Raw genomic sequence first — 19,171 nt, 5'->3', positions numbered from 1 at the left:
AAAGTACACAAACCAGACTTACCACTTAGACCTATTCTGGTACTTCCTCGAACTCCATCACATAAACTGGCAAAAGAACTTCAACAAAAACTAAAACATCTTATCAGCGGATCCAAACACTCCATACAATCATCACAGGAATTCCTAGACAACATCAAAAACATAAACATAGACAAGGGCGAAGCAATGGTCTAATTTGGTGTAATGTCACTGTTCACTTCAACTGACAAAACTCTAGCCAAAGAGACAATAGCCAACCTCCTGGACAGACAGAACAGGCAACACGACGGGGAACAAATCAACAAGGACTGTATGCTCAAACTACTAGACCTGTGCTTGATGACACACTTCACATTCAACCACCAAATATGTGAACAGATCAATGGGACACCTATGGGCTCATCCATTTCTGGGCTCATAGCAGAAGCAGTGATGCAAAGACTGAAAAAAAAAAACAGCCCGGCCACAAATACAACCAAAACTCTGAATCAGGTATGTGGACAACACTTTTGTTATCATTGAAATCAAAAGCACACACTGGATCATGAACACCATGCTCACAAGGATCAGATTTATGAGAGGAGGAGGAAACCAACAAACAACTCCCATTCCTGGATTTGATGGTTGAAAGAACACTGAACGCGCCACAAAAGTGTACAGGAAAGCCACACACACAGAGCAGGTCCTGAGCTACAAGGGTTACAGCGCGTTGCAGCACTCCTGACCTACAAAGGGAAGGAGAACAACACCTCTACAGAATATTCGCCAAGAATGGATATCCCCACAACTTCATCTGCAGGCGACGAGGACATGCCATAACCTAACTCAGCAGCCACACTACCTGAAAGAAAAGATGTCGTGGAACTGACAGCCAGACTTCTCCAACCACTGGGATTTATGATAGCCCATAAACCGACAGCCACCCTCAGACACCAACTCACCGGGACAAAGGACCCTATACCCATCATGTGCAAGACAAATGTAATTTACAAGATTTCACGCAAAGACAAAACACTATATAGGTCAAAACAGGAGACAACTAGCAATCCGCATCCACGAATACAACGAGCCCCAAAATGCCATGACCAGCTGTCCCTAGTAGCCACACACACAGGTGACAACGACTACAAATTGGACTGGGACAACAGAACAATCATAGGACAAGCAAAACAGAAGACAGCCAGAGAATTTCTAAAAGTATGGCACTCATCCACAGACTCCATCAACAAGCACATTGACCTGGACCCATTACACCGGCCACTACAATGAACAACCAGAACCGGCAACCAGAAACAGCAGGAACGGAACCAAACGAATTCCAGAAGAGACAGTACAGCAGCGCTTCACAGTAGGCTCCAAAGCACTGAAGATGACATCTAGACAGGCGATGAAGCATTTGCAAATCAACTTTCGAGCTCAGCGAATATACCCACAACTATGACTCTTTCAGCATGGCACTTTGGTGGCAGCTAGACGTTGTACACAAATCCGAATAGTACTTGAACTTACAACATCCTAATTCAAAGACAGTCATACTAACACTGTGACCATGTCAAATGGACCACAAAATGACATGTTTAAATATCAGTAAATAAGTTTATTAAATCAATCTTTTGAGTGGTCAGTAGTTAAGGACATAATCGTATAAAAACAGTTGCAGGGTTTACTGCACTTTATATTTCATACATTTTAAATCTTAAGAGCTCCCCTGAATGAATTAGTGCATAAACACATTGCATGGTATGCAGCAGAGGATCCTCAGTTTTATTTTTGGTTTGTAGTAAATTAGCTGATCTCAGCCAGGTGACAGCTGGGATGCTCCAGCTTGAGAAAATTAGAGGTCTCATTCCACATCATGATCCAGTACTACACAGTACTGAGAGAGTATCTGAAGCACCACAGTGAAGGTCTCTGCATTTCAAAAGACCCAACAAAGAAAAACTAACAAGGGGCTATCTAGTCTGTCCTGGACAGGGTTCAGAAAAGATTTACCAGGATGTTGCTAAGCATGGAAGGTTTGAATACAAATAAAGGCTGGACAGACTGGGACTTTTTCACTGAAGCACAGGAAGAGAAGAGGACATATTATAGAAGTTTATAAAATCATGAAGGATATAGATAGGATTAATGGTAAGTGTGTTTTCCGTAGAATGGGGGATTTCAAGATTTCAAATCATACATCTTTAAGGTGAGAGGAAAGAAATAAAAAAAAGGCATGAGCGGCAAACTCTACACAGAGGGTGGTTCACATATGGAATGAACTTCCTGACCAAGAGGTGGATGTGAGCACCAATTATAACATTTAAAACACACTTGGATAAGTTCATGAATAGGAAAGGTTTGGAGGGATATGGGCCAGGAGCAGGCAGGTGGGACTAGTTTAGTTTGGGATTATGCTTGGCATGGACTGGCTGGACTGAAGGGTCTGTTTCCATGCTGTACAACTCTATAACTCAAAGTAAAACACTGCACCAAGAAAGGGGAAAAAGGTGAACCAGTAAACAAGAGGTCCAAGCTAATTCCGAGGAGATCAACTAGGAGAAAGTGAAGAGTACAGATGCTGGAGACCAGAATTGAAAAGTGTGGTGCTGGAAAAGTGCAGCAGGCCAGGCAGCATCCAAGGAGCAGGAGAATCGACGTTTCGGGCATAAGCCCTTCTTCAGGAATGAGGCAGGAGAATCGACGTTTCGGGCATAAGCCCTTCTTCAGGAATGAGGCTGGTGTGCCAAGCGTTCTGGAGAAATCTACATTCATCCTGTGTGGTTGGAGGGTTCCTAGGCAGAAGGTGAGGTGCTCTTCCTCCAGGCGCCGTGGGGCCAGGGTCTGGCGATGGAGGAGGCCAAGGACCTGCATGTCCTTGGCGGGGTGGGAGGGGGAGTTCAGCCACTGGGCGGTTTGGTTGGTTGGTGCGGGTGTCCCGGAGGTGTTCCCTGAAACATTCCGCAAGTAGGCGGCCTGTCTCCCCAATGTACAGGAGACCATATCGGGTGCAGCGGATACAGTAAATGATGTGTGTGGAGGTGCAGGTGAATTTGCAACGGATATGGAAGGATCCATTGGGGTCATGGGGGGAGGTGTGGGCACGAGCTTTGCACTTCTTGTGGTTGCAGGGGAAGGTGCCGGGAGTGGAGGTTGGGTTGGTGGGGGTTTTTGGTTCTGACGAGGGAGTCGCGGAGGGAGTGGTCTCTCCGGAAGGCTGATAAGGGTGGGGAGGGAAATATATCCCTGGTGGTGGGGTCTGTTTGGAGGTGGCGGAAATGACGGAGGATGATACGATGTATCTGGAGGTTGGTCCACACCCTCCATCAACCCAACCTCCACTCTCGGCACCTTCCCCTGCAACCGCAAGAAGTGCAAAACATGCGCCCACACATCCCCCCTCACCTCCCTCGAAGGCCCCAATGGATCCTTCCATATCCGTTGCAAATTCACCTGCACCTCCACACACATCATTTACTGTATCCGCTGCACCCGATATGGTCTCCTCTACATTGGGGAGACAGGCCGCCTACTTGTGGAATGTTTCAGGGAACACCTCTGGGACACCCGCACCAACCAATCCAATCGCCCCCTGGCTGAATACTAAGTCCCTCTCCCACTCCGCCAAGGACATGCAGGTCCTTGGCCTCCTCCATCGCCAGACCCTGGCCACACGACGCCTGGAGGAAGAGCACCTCACCTTCTGCCTAGGAACCCTCCAACCACATGGGATGAATGTAGATTTCTCCAGCTTCCTCATTTCCCCTCCCCCCACCTTATCTCAGTCCCAACCCTCCTTCCACCTATCGTATTCCCAGCACCCCTCCCCCCTACATTTAATCTCAGCCCGCTTGGCATACCAGCCTTATTCCTGAAGAAGGGCTTATGCCCGAAACGTCGATTCTCCTGCTCCTTGGATGCTGTCTGGCCTGCTGCACTTTTCCAGCACCACACTTTTTAATTCCGAGGAGAGACAGTTTCAAATCCTACCATGGCAGAGGACGGAATTCTAATTTAATTAACAAGTCTGGAAATTAATTAAACTGAAAAAGTGACCCATTTTGTTCACAATAGGGAAGGAAATTTTCTGTCATTCCCTGGTCTAGCCTACATGACTCCAGCCCACTTAACGTTGTTAACTTAAACTGGGCATTTAGTGCTAAGATGGGTAAGATCAAGTGTCCTTTGCCTCTATGCAGAACTGTCCTGATGGAAAACTAAAAATGACAACCACCAGGTAGGGAGCATCAAATCTCAGAAATGGCCACATCACTGCTGCATTGCTTCATATATAATTAATTAAAAACTTACCAAAAACATACTCTTGAAGTTACTAAGATCACCAAAAAGCTCCTCAACAGATATTTTTTTGGTGTCAAAGACAAAGTATTTTCCAAGATCTTCAAAATCTTCCTCCATGGTTTTATGCATTTCTGATAGTTTTTCAAACTGTTCCCTTGCAACCTGTACAAAACTGTGTCAAAGCTTTAATTAAGGAAAAGTTACCTTGATATTTAGCATGGTACATACATGACTTACAATATCATAATTTTTCAATAACACAGATTAGCATTTTTGTTTTCACTGATGCAACTATAACTGAAGTTATTTCATTTAATTAGCACTGTGCTGATTATGCTCTAAAACTGACCTACATTCTAAGCAGTGTGATAATAATTAAGTGCTGGAAATAATGTGTAGAGTTTCTTGCGAAAACAGAATTAACTTTTCAGATGGGTAACATTCTATTCTTTTTCAAGTACTGGTAATTTTTTTTGTGGATTTCTAGCGTCCACAGTATTTTGCTTTTGCTCTAGTATGCATGCTGATCTCAAAAAACATTACATCGAGAAATAAACAAGTCTTGACCAACTTCAACAATTATTTTACAATTTTCTGCTAGACCTTCCCGCAGCATTAGATTTACATACTTTCCCATGCATCTGACTCTGATGGTTACATTTCAAAACACCAATACTGTACCTGAGGAAATTAAAACTATTAGTTACTTCTGACAGAATAGTCATAATACATACTTAAATTAAATAAATCTGCAAGTTTGATAAAATAAGTATTGCTGCAAGTACAAATGCATGTTATTCGGCATCTTAAACAGATTTTGATATCTGTCTATGATAAGTGCATAACTCGTTATAAGTGCTAGCTTATTAAAAAAAACCCATATTCAACACACCTTCCTCTATTTTTGACCCAATAAAAGCATCTAGTATCTTGAAAAAGAGACATTTAAGAGAAACAGCCATGTCAGATTTCAGGGATGATGATTGCGCTTAACTTGAGAATACTTTGAAGAAACAAGAACTAGAAAACTCAGGAGACATAATAGGTGTGGCTTCCATGAACTTCCAGAAAGCCTTCAACAGTCCAAGACGCAGGAGACTACTGGGAGAAAAAAAACCCAACAAGCATGGTAATATAGGAAAGGGAGCTAAGTTTGGTTAAAGCTAATTAGAAGAAAAGAAACAGAGTGCATGTGTTAAGGGCAATTGCACAGTGATTGCAAATGGGTAGCTGTGTCCCACAGGGCTTTGTGCAGGGATCGCTTCTGTTCACATCCATGATTAGTAATGGTTGGAAAAAATTGCTCATTTCTCTCTTGCCATTTCTATGTAATATGCAAAGTGACATTTTCACATATTACTTCAGACAGATGAAGGAACATAATGATGTGCACTTTTAGATTTGAATACACGCTGACCTTCACAGGTGCATGGAATTCTATTTGTGTTCAAAGTCCTGTAAACAGCAAAAATGTTGTTAGGTACAAGCAAACAGTTAGCTTCTACACATACAGTAACACCCAACTTTATCTCTTCAAATGAGCCCAGTCCGACAAACATCATGTTTACTAGTGTCTGAGTAAGCCATTAATTAAATAAAAACAAAAAAAAAAGTGTAGAAACTCAGCAGGTCTGGCAGCATCTGTGGAGGGAGAAGCAGAGTTAAAAGCTGACGAGGATCCTTATTTAAAATTGACAAGCGATTGATCTTTGGAACATTAAAGCTACTTTTCCTTTTACAGGAACTGATGGAGACAAGACTGAGAAAAAAGCACTGGCAAAGTTTAATGATTTAATTGCTATTTCATTTTGATTGTTTTGAAACATTACTGCAATTATCTGATAATTCAACTGTACCAACTAAAACCCAAGAGTAAATGAGCTTTTGTTCAAACTTCCTCATCACTTCACATCCTGCTCTAAGCCTTCTTTAAACCAGAGATCAATTTAAAATCAAATAACTTCATCATCAAAGCATTTCCAAAAAAAAACCTGAAAGAAATCTTCTTAAAAATACTCAATGTAACTACAATTCCACAGCATCATTTCAACCATAGAAAATGGATTTCACTCTTAAAAGATGTTAACACAGTGCTTTGGTCTAAAACTTACAACACTCATTTTGAATGTTAGACTTTACCCTTCTGGCAATTTAAATGCTGTGACCTCAATTAATTCTGCACAATGTTCTTCAGCACAGAATTGAAAACAACATACAACACACAAGGTTGTTACTAATACAGCCTTGGATTTAACTTGAATCCTCTTCCTCATTTTATTATTTTATTTCACTAAATCTTCAATAACTAAATTAACCGAGTATTAAGTTTAAAACCTTTGTAACTAAAGCCAGAGAAAGAGATGTGTATTGCTCACCAAGTGTTAACACTGATGACAAAAGAGAATGATGTGTCACAGCAGGAATGAAGTGCAATTTAATACAAAGATTGGCCTCAAATATTGTAATTTCAAAGCATGTTTTGCAACAAATATGTGATTTACTGAAGGATTAAAAGTTTTGAACACAGTCACAGAACCGGTAATATCAATTTTAACCACAATTCAGTTGCAATTTTGGTTTATAATGTGTGATTCACATGGACAAAAGAGACAGAGGCTGTCTTGACATCCTCCTACATATAGTGGCGATTTGCATGAGTTAAAACAATCATCCAAAATTCAACCAATAACAAAATCATGAATGCATGCAACTTAATCTGTAAACCAATTTCCTGTTGGGATCAGTTTTGCTCATGACTGCTCACATCTGTGCTTTTAAGGCTATACAACATCTTGCAATGTATGCAAAACCATTGAAGAAAGTCAAACAGAGAAAGCACAGAATAAAGCATCAGTATAAAGAAAAGGATGACGGAACAAAGGATTAGCAAGGTAGTCATTAAATCACTGCCCCAATTCCAATATTTCTGGCAGTTGTCAGATTGTTTCTAATGGGTTTGATGTGTCTCTCGCACAGTCATCAAAATTCTTCAGCTAACCTCACAACAAATCCTTTATTTCCTTCTACCCCATGTATCAGTTTCGCCTGAAATATATCTATGCCATTCATTTCAGCTGGTGCTGGTGAGTTCCATATTCTAACTACTCTCCACTTAACGAAAGCAATAATTCACCAAGGCTCCTTCAATCGCACCTTCCAGATCCGTAAACTCTGCTCATAAGTAGGACTAGAGGACCAGATGCATGGGAACACCACCACCTACAAGTTGCCTTCCAAATCTCTCACTTCCATGATGTGAAACTATATTGACGATTCTTCACTGTCGATGGGCCAAAATTCTAGAACTCCTTATTCCCCCCCAGTATTTCAAGGTGGCAGCTCACAGGTAACAAGGAGAGAGCAGAAAATGTGTTGCTGGAAAAGCGCAGCAGGTCAGGCAGCATCCAAGGAACAGGAGAATCGACGTTTCGGGCATAAGCCCACAAATGTTTGTCCTGCCAGTGAAGGTCACGTCCCATGAAAGAATAAAAAAGGTTCTGCTGAGTTGTCTACTGAATTTATTACTGATCACCTTTTATAATATGGTCCCTAGCTCTGATATCTCTTTGGTAGAAATAGGTTTTTCCCACTCCACAGATGCTGTCTGAACTGCTGAGATTTCTAATACATGTCTGTTCAGTTTTTATTTCTTGATCGTATGTTCACACACCTACTATAAATTCGATTACCAAGATTTATCATTTTCCTTCCAATCTCAATGTTTAAAAATGACTCTCTAACTATGCCCCAAATCATGTCAAGCTAACCACTGGAAAAGTACAATCTATTCCTGAGTATTCTGGTTAAATGCGTGTCTTTGACCAAGTTTGCAATTTCATATGCTACATGCTATCTCAAAATGCATTTAGGATCTTCCTTAAATTACATCAATGTGTGCATGACCTCAAAAATCACAATTATTCCTGGAATCATTTGATCTGGTAATTGATGTACAAAAAACCCCCCAATATTATCCTAGACTTCAAAATGCAAATAATACTAATATCTGAGAACCACATTATACAAGCACATGTCTTTTTGGTGCTGCTCTAAATTTAGCAAGGAATCTGTACTGTGTGTTGAATTATTGAAATTCTCTAAGAGTGAAACAGATTAGCAAACTTCAAAAGCAGCTTTCCAGAAAACAGTGTTCTGAACTCAACTGATAATTGTGTGGTGCTTGGGGCATTATTTTTACACTCAGTATGGTTATACAAGACCTTGATTTTTAGCTTAACAAGTAATTCAGAACTCATGATTTGCTTTTTCTCAGTTCACAGTTCCAGGGCTTCCTGATATTGATCCCCATTCTGTGTTATGCTAGCTGATCTCAGGGCTTCTCTGCTGATGCAACTGCATTGGCTGCTTAGATTTTGTTATAGTGATTCACATTACAACGAGTCCTTGTTGAAAATACAATCAGGTTTCATTAACCTAACTAGCCTGCTGACACAAATATGCCCAATTTCAATGGAGTAGTATTCCATCAAAGTCAGTGCATTCTAACATGTTGACAGAAATAGTCAAAAAACAATACCTCATAATACACAAGATTTATTAGTAGTCACAGACTCAGAGGTGTACAGCACGGAAACAGACCCTTCGGTCCAACACATCCATGTCGATCAGATATTTTAAATTAATCTAATCCCATTTGTCAGCACTTGGTCCATATCCCTCCAAACCCTTCCTACTCATGTGCCCATCTAGATGCCTTTTAAATGTTGTAATTGTACCAGCCTTCACCACTTCTTCTGGCAGCTCATTCCATACACACACCACTCACTGCGTGAAGAAGTTGCCCCTTAGATCTCTTTTAAATCTCTCCCCTCTCATCCTGAACCTATGCTCTCTATTTCTGGACTCCCCTCCCAACCAGGGAAAAGACCTTGTCTATTTACCGTATCCATGCCCCTCATGATTTTATAAACGTCTTTAAGGTCACCCCTCAGCCTCTGATGCTCCAGGGAAAACAGTCCCAGTCTTCAACCTCTCCCTAAAGCTCAAACCCTGCAACCTTGTCAACATCCTTGTAAATCTTTTCTGAACCCTTTCAAGTTTCACAACATCCTTCTGATAGGAAGGAGACCAGAATTGCACACAATATTCCAAAAGTGGCCTAACCAATGTCCTGTACAGCAGCAACATGACCTCCCAACTCCTATACTCACTATTCTGACCAGTAAAGAAAAGCATACCAAACACCTTTTTGACTATCTTATCTATGACTCTACTTTCAAGGAATTATGAATCTTTGTTCAGCAATTCTTCCAAGGACCTTATCATTTGTTTATAAGTTCTGCCCTAATTTGTCTTTCCAAAATGCAGCACCTTAAAATTAAACTCCATCTGCCACTGCTTAGCCCACTGGCCCATCTGATCAAGATCCCGTTGTACTCTAACCTAAATACTCATTACATATCGCAATGGTTCATATGAGAATTCTATTTGGTACTTGCTCATACTAAGGGAGTCAAAAGTTACTGGGTTAGGCAGGATAGTGAGTTGAACCACAAGTCAGGTCAGCTGTGATCTTATTGATTAGTGGAACATGCTTGCAATGCCAAATAGCCTACTTTTGCTCTTAATTTGTACATTGTTCTTACTGAGAATTTATAAGAGAAACAAAACCCTACTCAGACACATTGAAAAGGCGAACACATTGCTTTTGAATCATCACATCATTGCACAGTCATGGCAAAGATGCAAATCACATGTCAGTCAACATTTCAACAGTGGTACTGTATGGAATCCAGAATTTAAGGAATAGATCCTATGCCAGATGTAAGGGGTCCAATGAATCTGCTCTGGAGAAATAGTCACACTAAAGGAACATATACATTGCATGCATTCAAGACAGACCTAGATAGGTCTTGAGTTAATAAAGCTATCAAGGGATATGGAGATGGTGTGAGAAAATGACACTGAAGTAGATTAGCTATGATTTGGCTGAAGCTGTACAAAACTCTGGTGCAGCTGCATTTGGAGTATTGTGTAGTTTTAGTCATTGCATTATAGGAAGGATGCGGAAAGCTTTGAAAAAGGTGCAGAGGAGATTTACTAGGATGTTGCCTGGTATGGAGGGAAGGTCTTACGAGGGACGGCTGAGGGGCTTGAGGCTGTTTTCATTAGAGAGAAGATTGAGAGGTGGCTTAATTGAGACGTGTAAGATAATCAGAGGGTTAGGTAGGTTGAACAGTGACAGCCTTTTTCCTTGGATGGCGACGGCTAGCACGAGGGGACATAGCTTTACACTGAGGGGGTGACAGGTATAGGACAAATGTCAGAAAGTAGTAGGAGCACGGAACGCACTGCCTGTAACAGGAGTAGACTTGCCAACTTTAAGGGCACTTGTCAGCTTTGACAAAGGGTCAGTTAGACTTAAACGTCAGCTCTTTTCTCTCCTTACAGATGCTGCCAGACCTTCTGAGATTTTCCACCGTTTTCTCTTTTGGTTGAAGGGCATTTAAAATGGTCACTGGATAGGCATATGGATGAGAATGGAATAGTGTAGGTGAGATTGACTTCAGATTGGTTTCACAGGTTGATGCAACATTGAGGGCTGAAGGGCCTGTAATGCGCAGTCATGTTCTATGTTTTATGAATGGCAGAATAGAATTAAGGGACCGAATGGCTTACTCCTGTTCCTATCTATATGTCACGGTCTGTTACAAAGAAGCAGAATCAACAAGACAGTTATTTATTTTTGGGTAAAACAACTTAATGTCATTTACATCCCTGTTCGAAACAAACCATTTGCTTATTTAGCAATATATTCTGTACTTCTTCATGAATACATGTCTCCCTGCTGCTGTTTTGGCAGCTTCAGGAAGGGATATGTACTAAAACTTTTGTTCACTCTAGTCTAATCAAAAGTGCAAAATACGCAATGCAAAGTCTTTGGAATAACAAATCAGAATTGCAAGTACAAGCCATGCTAAGTTTTTTTTAGAAAGGGGAACAATTTTTATTCTCTTCTGTTCCAAATTACTATCTCTAGTCAGGAATGGATCTGTACCAGGTGGCTTATTTTCTGCCTTCTGTTTTGCTGATAGAACTCATTGTATAATTCAACATTTTCCATTTGTTCTGGGCCAATAGCGCCGTCTAAAATTAAAGATAGCAGGATCAATAGGACCCCATTGCAATCTTCTTAAAAATGAGACACTGAAATTAGTTTCCTTTTTTGAATTTTTTGTGTCTATCAACATGCCCCAGGAATAGAAGGTAAAACCAAACATGTTGGAGAAACTCAGCAGGTCAGGCAGCATTGGTGGAAAGAAAGAAATTAATGCTTTGAGGACAACAAAACTCGATTTTGGAACTGTTCTCGTATCTGCTTTAATTTCAGAATTCAGCATCCACAATATTTTGCTTTGGTAGCAGTGTCCCATGAATACATTTTTTTTCACCCGGGTTGGCAATATAGAAAATGAGAATACAAACTTGGGGTAAGGAAGTCAGGACAGAGATGAGGAGACTTTTTTATTAGAACTGTTGTGAATCATTAGCATTCTCTATCCCACAAAAATGTAGCTGTTCCATCACTGAATACATTTAAGGCTGAGACAGACAGACTTCAGTCTCTCAGGGAATCAAGCGATATGTGGAAGAGTTGGGGATGTGGAGTTGAAGCTGCAGATCAATCATAATTGCATTAAATGGCAGAGCAGACTAATTTGGCTGTAGGGTCATCTCTGTTGAAACTTTATTGCTGGAACAGCACAGCAGGTCAGGCAGCATCCAGGGAACAGGAGATTCGACGTTTCGGGCACAGGCCTGTAGTCCAGGTAGCTGTGGGAGTCGGTAGGTTTGTAGTAGATCTCCCCCTTCTCACTCTTATGGTTCATTAAATCTACTCGAGGTGGGAAGAATATAGAACAAGGAACAGTACAGCACAAGAGACAGGCACTACAGCACACCAAGCCTGCACTGACATGACACCTTTCTAATCTAAAAACGTTCTGCCTCTACATGATCCACATCCCTCTATTCCCTGCATATTCACGTATCTGTCAAGATGCCTCTTAAACGTTGATATTTTATCTGCTTCCACCACCACCTCTGGCAGCACATTCTGGCACTTACCACTGTCTGTGCAAAAGCCTGCCTCCCACAACTCCTTTAAACTTTCCACCTTGTATCATGAACCTACATACCCTAGTAATTAATATTTCTACCTTGGGGAAAAAAAGACTCCAATTATCCAATCCTCTTATAATTTTGTAAACCTCTGTCAGGTCACCTCTCACCCTCAGATGTTCAAGTGAAAACAAACAGAGTTTATCCACTCTCCCCATTGTTAATACCCTCCCAAACAGGCAACAAACTGGCAAATATTTTCTAAACCCTCTGCAAAACCTCCTTCTAGCAGTGCAGCAACCAGAAAAGTACATAATATTCTAAAGGTGGCATAATTGAATTTCTATACAGCTGCAACATGACATGCCAATTTTTATATTCCTTGCCATATCCGATGAAGGCAAGCATGCCATACACCTTCTTGACCACCTTATCCACTGGTGTTGCTATTTTCAGGGAACTGTGGACCTGTATGTCCAGATTCCGCTGTATTTATGCTTCTAAGTGTTCTGCCATTTACTGCATTCTTGCCTTCTGCATTTGACCTTACAAATTGCATCACCTCAGATTTGATCGGCTTAAATTCCATCTGCTATTTCTTCACCCAAGTCTCCAGCCCATCTATCTTCTGCTGTATCCTCTGGCTACTCACAAACACCACTAGTCACAGATCTCCAGTCTCTATCTTCTAAATACCAAGCCAGTTGTATCCATTTTACCAGTTCACAACGGATCCCATGTGATTTCACTTTTGCATCATCTGCCATAAGGGACCTTGTCAAAGATCATGATGAAGTCAATGTAGCTAACCACCACTCTGCCCTCAATCACCTTTGTCATTTCCTCAATAAAGTCAAGCAACTTTGAGACATGACCTCCCTCATACCAAGCTATGCTGCCTGGCTCTAATAAGTCCATATTTTTCCAAATTTAAAAAACCCTGTCCCCATAAATGCTTTCCAATAATTTTTTTCTCACTGACATAAAGCTCACTGATATGTAAGCTTCTGGATTACCCTTGTTGCCCTTCTTAAACAAGGGGACAACACTGGCTATTCTCCAGTCCTCTGGGACCTTGCCTGTGAATAAAGAGGATATAAAGATTTTGTACAACACCCCTCCAAGTTCTTCACTCATGTCACTCAGTATTCTGCATAGATCCATCAGGTCCTGGGACTTGTGTAACATAATGCTTTCAAAGAGTGTTTCAGATTTGTATCTTTTGAAGAAATCTTTCCCAATATCAGTACTAAGTGGACTAGCTCTAATTTCAAAATTATGCCTATCAGTCTGCATTCCCTCCAGAAACAACAGGGTAGTCATACTGAAGCACTCACTTTAACAATTTAAAGATCTAAGATAGCTTACTCTCGAACCTTCTCAACAAAGCATGAATACTTCATGTCACAGTATTCATATATCTTTTGCATTATATGTTTATTCACATTTTTTCTCCCAACTACCAATTAGCTTTCAGTCAACCTATTTAACTCAAGCTGTTGGAATCCGGAAGTCACCAAATCCATAATATGGAGAACAATTTTGCACAGCAGCAACTCACTAAGGCCTTGTTGATATTACCTTCCAAACCTGCATATTCAACTAACTAGAAAGATGACACTAGCAGAATCATGGGAACACCAGGCGAACACATCGTCGTGCTCCTACACTATCATGGATCAAACTATTTGAGCTCCCTTTGTTAACAGCATTGTGGTTGCGCTTCTATCACAAGGACTACACTGACAAAATAAGACAGTTTATTATCACCTTCTTGAGGACAACTGCGAATGGACAATAAATGTTTGGTCACTACTTTACAAGTCCATAATCTACGAAAGAATTTTTCAAAATTATATCATTATTCCTTCACTGTCACTAGCTAATCCCTTGAACTTCTTTCCTAACAAGGTAAGTATACCTCTACCAAACGCATTGCTCCAGCTGAAAGGAGGTTGTTCACCATTACCTTCTCTCAAAGACATTTAGGAATGAACAATAAATGTTGATCAATGCAGCAACATGCATGTTACATAAAAGAATTAAAAATTGAGCATTTCTACAGATTGTCAATATTGCAATAATGCTAATTGGAAAATGACAAAAGTGGTTCATGCTGAATTGAGAATCTAGAATAATGTTAGTCTTCACACTTTTTACATTTCAAGAATTCCTTGCAAATTTCTACTGAATTTAAACATATGAAGGAAAATAGGCAGGCAACGGGTAATATCAATACAAATAATAAATTTTAATTTAACTAAACAAAGTGAAAGGATATGGTCATTTTCTCTACAAACTTGTCTTGATCGTCACTGGTTTGTGGTAAGGTGCTGATGTCTTTTTCCAAAGTGGCAATCTGTTTCCCCATTTGTTCTATGTTTTTCTGTAACATTTCTGCAGAAACTGTAAGCAACAAAAAAAATGTTAACTATTTCAGCATTGTCTGCTTCACATTTTCTTCAACGTATATGTATGGAACAACAGGAACCGAGGTAGACTGTGGCGAACTGGATGATCTAAGCCAGCTCAGCTGTAGTGACTACATCAATTCTCAAAAAGGGAACCAATGTTGTATCTGAATTGGCACTCAATGGATTTTGCCGAAAACTATACAAGTACATATATTGTACAAGGAAAAACTTAGATTCAACTCTAAGACTAAAAAACTTGTTAAGTGACACTCAGGTGTGACACCATAAAGCTGTAAAGTTTCTGTCCAACCATCATATGAAATTTATTGCAGTCTTTCACCACATCTATGTACATGCACTGCAATGCAAAAGTAACTGGACAATGATCAGAAGTGCTGATTTATCCTGGCTCCAGTCTGGTAGTGAGGGGGAAGATGAATGTGGTGGATAAATGAATACACCTGGACCCTTCCTATCATTCACCTATAAACTGCACCTTCATGATATTAAAGAAAATAAATTCCACATGCATATTGGCAATAGCCAATTCCATCTCTCTACCACCTCTTTCAATCTGTTCACTGCCTCTGAATTGTCATACTGCATCTGACAATCCCATTGTGCATCATTGGTAGCCCTGTCATTAGCTGCCTGACAGTAAGTTCTGGAATTCCCTCCATACATTTTTAAAACAAGCCATAAATTTTAACTCCGACCAAACTATTGGTCATCTGCCCTAATATTTCTTATATGGTTTGGCACCAAACATTGCTTAATAATGTTCCTCCAAAATGCCAAGTTGCTTCACTACATTAAAGGCATTACATAAATGTAAGCTGTTGTTGTTAGAAACACTCAGCTGCTCAAACAACAGCAAAAAGAGATTAATTTTTCATGGAACTCAGTTTCCTTACAGAACATTCATTTGTCTAATTTTTCAAATTGGCACAGTAACCACTTCTCGTAGTCTGTGGGTATTTCTAATCATGTTTCGTATATCACATGTGGGGTAGGCATGATAAACTAGCAGCACTTTCATGCCTATAATTTTCACATTTATATCTCCAACATATTTCTTTTCATTTTAAACTGAAACATTTCCCCTTTCAGTCACATAAAATACCTCAAAAGGGTTAAGGCAAACATTGTATGCTGAAGTAGTGAAAGCTTTCGACGGAACCACAGTGAGCCCTAGCGATGATAAATTTTATTACGAAATGATTAAATCTTAAACCAGGACTCTGCTTACTAACTGAAGCATGCACAATTCCCTGTGGCCATACATTTCCAGACAGGCAGCACTGCCTCGCTGATGTCAGTAGGTTTGCATCATTCTTAAATTATTTGTTCCTTTTAATGCAATCACGTATTTTATAGCACATTAGAGAAACCAAAAATCATTGCACAATTCCTGCATTGCAAAACAAATTGAACACTAAAGGCAGTGCTTGCAATGCTAAGTAGGTCAGTGGCAGAAGGGACTGCTGCACCAGCTGTAATCAATGGCTGCATGTTTTACAAGAGAATTAATGGATGATCAGCATAATATTTTCTATCTCCTATTATCTAGGTCATTCTCTTTATTTCAAAGCTTTATAAATCCTTTACCTCGGCTTGCTTTTTCCACATGGTTTAGCTCTTCTGTGAAGTGAATGACTTCAGGGTATTGTTCTTCACACATTTCTGCTATAAAGTGCATAAGTGTCATCTTCTGATCAGTGGATTTTGTATCTTTTAACTGGTAGGAAAAATGATTAAAAAATGAATAAAAAGCATTTTAAAATAAATAGCCAGAAAAACAAAGTGTATTTTTATTTATAGAGGTTTCAGTTTTGAAAAAAAATAAAAAAATTCAGTGCCATTGAACCCTTGTTGTCATACAGTTCTAAAGGTGCTGGAATCCTTTAAGTGCTTTGGTCAATTGCCCAGTCTTCTTCATGACACATTGGGCAATAGTTAATTGGCAGTCCATTTTACATCTCCCTTACCAATAACTGTTGACGTCAGTGGAAAATAAAATTGGGCAAATACAAACCAAGCTACAAATTCAGTGCAGTCCAGTTTACATTGCTACACCGAATCAAAATTATTTCCAGCAAGTCCACATAACCGTTATCTTCAGCTGTCATTTTACCACCAGCATTGGATAGCAACCACTGGATCTGGTTATTGTACTCTTTTTTTATTCAGAGGGACTGAGCTCTATGGTTCTACCATAATAAAAACAAACTGCTGCAAAAACTCAGCAGCATTTGTGGGGAGAGAAATAGAGTTAGGGATAACAAGGGTCAGATACACGAAAAGAGAAAGTGAGTGAAAGATTAGAGGGCAAGAGAGTAAATATAAAAATATGGAAAAAAGTGAAGGATGTGGTAATGATAGAGGTAAAGAAACAAAGCATTGGTTCAGAGTAGATGCAATCAAAAAACAATGCCAAATCTGTCTGAAAGCAAGCCATTTCATTTTAGGGGAGGAGATGGCCTAGTGATATTATTGCTAGACCATTAATCCAGAGACCTAGGCAATGTTCCTGGTTTGAATCCCACCATGGTAGAGGACGGAACATTAATTCAATAAAGATCTGGAATTAAAAGTCTGATGAGGCCATGAAACCATTGGTAATGGCCAGAAAAACTCAACTGGTTCACAAATTCCCTTTAGAGAAGGAAACTGCCATTCTTACCTGGTCTGGCCTACATGTGACTCTAAACCTCAGCAATGTGAATGATTCTCAACTACCCTCTGTGCAATTAGGGCAATGTTTGCTGGCCTCGCCAGTGATGCCCACATCCTGGGAATGAACACAAAAAAATGGCAACAAGATGTACGAGGAAATAAAATGAAACTAAATATAGGAATTCATAGTTGTGAAGTTCTGGAAATCCATACTAAGCCTAGAGGTTGTAAAGTGCTCATTTGGAAAATGGAGTGTTGTTCTTCCAGCTTACTTTGAGATTCACTGAAACACTACTGGAGGCTGAGGACAGAAGAGAGAGCACGCGAACATGATAAATCAAAATGGCAAATGACCTGAAGGTCTGGAACATGCTTGCTGACTGAGTGGAAGTGTCATGTCATGACAGCTCGATTGAAATCAGATAATTCAGTCCAGACCAGAAAATGATTCTAGGACCTTACTAGTCGATATGGCTCAGTTCAACATTCTGCATCCTCAACCAAACCATAAGATAAAGCTTCTGAGTGCAATTCTTCAAAAAAAAAAAGGCACTCCTGATTATAGATATTGAAAATACACTGCTAACTTGATCAGAAAAACATTATCCTTTGCAATGCTATTGCAATGCAAGTCGCCAAATAATAGGCACAATAGCCAAGTGTTTTGCTGAAGAAGCTTTGTAGAATTGAATTTTAAAATAAAAATTGTTCATGTGGTGTGGACATTGCGAGCTAGACAAGTATTTATTACTCACGCAAATTGCCTGCTGAAAGTGGTTATGGTAGATAAGCAGGAGGCTGGAAGAATACAGCAAGCCAGGCAGCATCAGGAGGTGGAGAAGTCAATGTTCCCGATGTAACCCTTGTGAACTGCCTTCTTGAACTGCTGCAGTCCCTGAGGTGTAAGTATATTCTCAATGCTGTTGGGAAGGGGTTCCAGAAGTTTGACCCAGTAACAATGAAGAAACAGTGATATAGTTCTAAAATCAGGATGTCATGTGGCATGGAGGAGAACTTGGAGATGGTGGTATTCCTATGCATCTGCTGCCCTTGTCCTCCAGGTGGTAGAGTTTGCAGGTTTGGGAAAGTATAGTTGAAGAAGCCTTTATGAAGTACTTGCAAAGTAAACAGGAGGCTGTCCCAAATAGCTTACAGCAGTGAGCAAATCAGCAGCATGGGTAGGTACTGAAGCAAATATAATATATTAGGGATAGGAGCCCAAAGATTTCATTTAGAGTCAGAGAGATGTACAGCACGTCAACAGACCCTTCAGTCCACCACGTCCATGCCGACCAGATATCCCAACCCTATCTAGTCCCACCTGCTAGCACCCAGCCCATATCCCTCCAAACCCTTCCTATTCATATACCCATTCAGATCCTTTTAAATGCTGCAAATGTACTAGCCTCCACCATTTCCTCTGGCAGCTCACTCCATATACATACCACCCTCTGTGTGAAAATGTTGCTCCTTAGGTCTCTTTTATATCTTTCCCCTCTCACCCTAAGCCTACCCACCTCAGGGAAAAGACTTTGTCCATTTATCCTATCCATGCCCCTCATGATTTTATAAACCTCTATGAGGTCACCCCCTCAGCCTCCGACGCTCCAGGGAAAACAGCCCGAGCTGATTCAACATCTCCCTATAGCTCAAATCCTCCAACCTGGTAACATCCTTGTAAATCTTTTCTGAACCCTTTCAAGTTTCACAACATCTTT

General features: G+C 40.3%; 1 protein-coding gene across 1 annotated transcript in view; it reads right to left on the bottom strand.

Annotated features, from left to right (window-relative positions):
- LOC122556419 (protein diaphanous homolog 1-like) overlaps positions 1 to 19,171 on the bottom strand; it is a 350,992-nt gene that overhangs the window by 68,702 nt on the left and 263,119 nt on the right. The window contains 3 exon segments of the mRNA XM_043703032.1: positions 4,291 to 4,455; positions 14,645 to 14,769; positions 16,386 to 16,515. Coding sequence (XP_043558967.1) covers positions 4,291 to 4,455; positions 14,645 to 14,769; positions 16,386 to 16,515 — 420 coding nt within the window.

The sequence above is a fragment of the Chiloscyllium plagiosum genome, chromosome 14 (genome assembly GCF_004010195.1).
Source record: "Chiloscyllium plagiosum isolate BGI_BamShark_2017 chromosome 14, ASM401019v2, whole genome shotgun sequence".
Classification (NCBI taxonomy): Eukaryota; Metazoa; Chordata; class Chondrichthyes; order Orectolobiformes; family Hemiscylliidae; genus Chiloscyllium; species Chiloscyllium plagiosum.
This window is presented reverse-complemented; position numbering and strand designations above follow the sequence as displayed.